Source organism: Argentina anserina, chromosome 1 (genome assembly GCF_933775445.1).
Source record: "Argentina anserina chromosome 1, drPotAnse1.1, whole genome shotgun sequence".
In the NCBI taxonomy this organism is placed as follows: domain Eukaryota; kingdom Viridiplantae; phylum Streptophyta; class Magnoliopsida; order Rosales; family Rosaceae; genus Argentina; species Argentina anserina.
The window spans coordinates 20,610,080-20,611,461 of NC_065872.1; the positions used below are offsets into that span (position 1 = coordinate 20,610,080).

Genomic DNA, 1,382 nt, shown 5'->3' on the forward strand with positions numbered 1-1,382 from the left:
ACCCTCCATTTTTTCTGCCGGTCGCCCTCGCTCCTCAGCATCCAGCGACTTTTTCTGTTCTTGCAAGTGCCTACACATCAGATCTTTCAAGATTGCTCCTCCAACATATTGACGCAAGCAACGCGAGCTTCAAAAGCAACAACTTCACTAAAGAGAAGCTACTTTCGTCCCCTCTAATATTCCAAAGGTAATCTTTACTAAATGTTCATGCTTTTGAATGTATAGATATATTATATCGGGCAATATTTGTCTTTCTTCGGCATCCCGATGTTCTTATATCGCAGATGAGGTCAAACGAGGGAACTCGCCACTCTTCTCTTTGATTGACCTTTTTTATGTGCCGGTCATGGGGGCGTCACGATTGTTTTGATATGGGAGTTAATCGATTTCGTGTGGTTGCCTGAGTGCACCACTACTTTGGGTGCGATCTTGAGAATCTCCGTTTGCATCGATTTTTCATGTGACCATACACGTCACCCCTTATAATTCTTGTTCTACTTGAATCTAATCGATACCCTGTTTGTTTTTGTAAATGTCATTGCCATCGCGACCAGAATTTGGCATTCTCGACCTTGAAGGCAAGGAATACCACAGTTGGGTCTATGACATGGAACTCACTTATGAAAGTAGAGGGATTCAAGGCATGTTTGCCGACCCTCCTGCCGTGTTTGCCCCAATAACCAAGTCTCAGGCTCTCATCTTTATGAGACGCCACATCCATGCTACTCTCAAGAGGCAATACTTGAACGTAAAATATCCCAAAGATTTATGGGACAAACTTCACTTGCGGTACAACAACATTCATGATAAGCTTCTGCTCGATTTGACAGTCCGCTGGGAAAATATCCGTCTATTGGACTACAATAAAGTGGATGAGTACAATCAGGATATGCTTTCTTTGCAAGCCGATCTTGCCACCATCGGTGTCATCAATACCAATCATGATCATCTCTTAAAAATTTTGGATACTTTTCCAATCAACTATGAGGTCCAAGCTCATACGTACCATACTCACATAGAGGAAGGTAAGATCCGGACTTTTGCCGACTTTATGGCACTTTTGGCAAAGAAGGGGAGACACTCAGAGAGCTTCCTCAACAATAATCAAAGACATGTTGGCACTAAAAAGCTTGCTACACCATAGTCTAACTATGGCAAAGCTCCAAGGAAAAATAATCAACCCAGAAGCGCTCCATACTGGCAATAAGGCAACAATTCTCATGGTGGAACGCAAAGAGGCCGTCCTCGGCCCAAGTCCAATACTTGGACTCAAGATGGAACTGACGCCACACCCTCCGGGGGAGGCCGACCCCGTCCGGGCAATCAAGGAGGCCGTGTGCCTCCCTATGCCTCCATTTTTGGCCGTAGCAAATCTCCTTACT

At 44.7% G+C, this 1,382-nt stretch overlaps 1 protein-coding gene across 1 annotated transcript; it reads left to right on the forward strand.

Annotated features, from left to right (window-relative positions):
• The first annotated feature begins 532 nt into the window (after positions 1-532).
• Positions 533-1,144, forward strand: LOC126803772 (uncharacterized). The gene has a single exon (XM_050531514.1). The coding sequence runs from the start codon at positions 533-535 to the stop codon at positions 1,142-1,144; it is 612 nt and encodes a 203-aa protein (XP_050387471.1).
• Positions 1,145-1,382: the final 238 nt, after the last annotated feature.